The sequence below is a fragment of the Trichechus manatus genome, unplaced genomic scaffold (genome assembly GCF_000243295.1).
Source record: "Trichechus manatus latirostris isolate Lorelei unplaced genomic scaffold, TriManLat1.0 scaffold00083, whole genome shotgun sequence".
Classification (NCBI taxonomy): Eukaryota; Metazoa; Chordata; class Mammalia; order Sirenia; family Trichechidae; genus Trichechus; species Trichechus manatus.
This window is the reverse complement of record NW_004444019.1, coordinates 959,540-962,174: the sequence shown is the minus strand read 5'-3', so window position 1 is coordinate 962,174 and position 2,635 is coordinate 959,540. Positions and strand designations below refer to the sequence as shown.

The 2,635-nt window shown below is 34.3% G+C and overlaps 1 protein-coding gene across 1 annotated transcript; it reads right to left on the bottom strand.

The window, feature by feature from the left end:
- Window positions 1-229: 229 nt before the first annotated feature.
- LOC101355622 (cytochrome c oxidase subunit 7B2, mitochondrial-like) lies at window positions 230-1,293 on the bottom strand. The gene has a single exon (XM_023735847.1). It carries the CDS (start codon window positions 855-857, stop codon window positions 612-614), a length of 246 nt encoding a protein of 81 aa, XP_023591615.1. The 5' UTR covers window positions 858-1,293; the 3' UTR covers window positions 230-611.
- Between the last annotated feature and the right edge of the window lie 1,342 nt (window positions 1,294-2,635).

Sequence of the window (2,635 nt, the reverse complement as noted above, 5' to 3'; positions counted from 1 at the left end):
ATGAAGTCCTTGACAACCTCAATCTTTTCTCCATTTGTTATGATATTGCTTATTGGTCCAGTTGTGAGGATTTTTGTTTTCTTTATGTTCAGGTGTAATCCATACTGAAAACTGTAGTCTCTGATCTTCATCAGTAAGTGCTTCAAGTCGTCTTCACTTTCAGCAAGCAAGGTTGTGTCATCTGCGTAACACAGGTTGTTAATGAGTCTTCCTCCCATCCTGATGCTCCGTTTTTCTTCATGTGGTCCAGCTTCTTAGATTATTTGCTCAAGATGATGTAATACAAATTGATGTATTACAGACTACATTACAGATGATGTAATAGAAGCATTATAATTGACAATAGAAAATCAGTTTACAAACTGGAATACTATGCTGAAGTTCTGCAACCTTAGTACTATTTTAGTTGGAAGTGTATTTCCAATAGATTGCTACTAGACCAAACATAAAGATTTTATATTTAATCCTTTCAATTATAGAGGTGCCAAGAATTTTTTTTAAAGATTTCAAGTATGTTTTATTTCTTCAATAATGCTGTATTTTAATAAACAGCAGAGTGCTTAGATAACAAGTTGGTTTGGAAACAATTTGGAATTACAGCAATGTGATGGTTACTTCTCTCTCCATTCCTTTGGAGTGACTCTTCTTACAGGGGACAGGTTCCATTCTAGTCCTAGCTGTGTGATTACAAATACCCATGCAACAAAACAGAAAGTCACTCTACTGGCTAGTACAGCGTTACCATATTTGTCATGAAAATCTAGTGAGTGTTTTTGGTGGCTCTGTGTTGCTATCATTTGCTGAATGCTCTGAACCTTGAGACTGAGTAGTGCATTTCTGGCCAAGGGAAACATCATGAAGGCTTGATAGGATTGCGATTGATTGACTGCAGCTGCTGGTCTATTTTGTTGCAAAGAGAGCTGGTAGGAACTCTGAAGCCCAGATATTACCTTCAGAAAGTTCAAGATGCAGCTTCCAATGACACCACAGACAGCATCCACTGGAACCTAAAAATTTTTATAGTAGCTTGATTTCTTATGGGAAGACGCACACTTTCAGCTCCTTTGAAATAAGCATCTTGTTTTCTCAATTTTATAAAAAAATCTTATTTTGAAGAAATTAAATTTGCACTTATTTTAATTTTTTCTGGGATGCACATTTATTTGAATTGTTCAACATAGTTTTAAAATTCAATTACTTATTCAGGAAGGGAGAACCTATATAAAAACTGGTGAGTTTAATACTTAAATATCATTAAAGAATGAAAAAATTTTCCTGTACAAGGAATGACTTCAGTCAAGACTTATAAAGCAAAGATATGTGAATTAAAAGGGAGAAATGTTTGAGCTCCTTCAGTATGTTGTTATGGTAAATTTTTTGTACTGTTACAAATGTTATGCAATATTACAACACGTTTCCATAGGATCTCAGTGTCTCTGATTTTCTTGTAGCCTTCTCTTTATTGCTAATTAATTAGGCTAGTTGAGTTAATCTTAGAGATTTTCACTTCTCCATTTCTTAGTTTCTACATCATTTATAAAAGGGTTTGATAAAAATTATTTCTATGATTCTTCAAGCTATACAATTCTATGATAATAAGAAACCTTTCTCCTACACTATTCAGACAAATGTGTTAATCCTCCCTCCCTTTTTTTGCCTTGTCAGCCCACTTCTTTCTCAAAGTCTTCTCCAAGTCACCTCTCTATCGTGTTAAGCCCATTCTTTGCAGCTAATCAAATGCTTCCTTGAAGTGAGACTCTTTTATGGTTTAATTATAAAGAAAAATGCCACTTTCTTTTGATTTATGCCAAATAAGCTAAAAGTTCCCAGATGACTCAAATTATCTTTGTGTATGCGTGTGTAAAATCACCAAATGTTTAATTGCCCCAGAGTAGGGACAATTGTGATGGTTCTTGAAGGATGAGTAAGAGACAGACAGTCAGAATATAGATGAAGAGGAAGGAACTAGGAGAAGCATTGAGCATAGTACAGAAAAAGCATAGCCAAGTCTACAGAGGCATACATAGCATAGCTTATTTATTTATTCAGCTAATAGTTATTTAATACCTACTATGCACCAGACACTCATCAAGACACCAGAGATGTAACAATGAACAAATTAGAAAACAAACAAGCAAGGTCTCTACCCACACACAGTTTACATTCTAAGTATTAAGAACCAAATTAGCCTACTGTCGAGTCCCAATAATGTGCCAAGCACTATAGGTGGCTTCTGGAGAATAAGGAAAGCTCAAAGTTAGTCTTTGACTTCAAAGTGATAAAACACAGGCATAATCTGCTAATTTGCTTATCTCTGATGTGTATTAGTCATTTGAGTCAGTGTGCTCAAAGAGTTTATGTATACATCCATAGACAGTCTCTATTTTTTAATGGCTTTTGTTTTAAAATCAGACGCATTTTGTTCTGTACAGGACATAAATAGGCATTTGGACAGTCAATTATTTCAAATTTCTTTAATACCACAGTTCTCTTCACAGTGTTTAAATCTCTTATTAGTAAAGCGTACTCATTTAGACTAGTTATGCATCATCTGTTCTTTAATTAGATTGCTGCAAAATTGCTACTTTGCTTGCAAAACATCCTCTCTTATGATTTTCTTCAATTTTCTACTTGA

Excerpts from the sequence above, each read along its gene's own strand:
- LOC101355622 (XM_023735847.1), bottom strand. The coding sequence starts at position 857 with ATGATGTTTCCCTTGGCCAGAAATGCACTACTCAGTCTCAAGGTTCAG.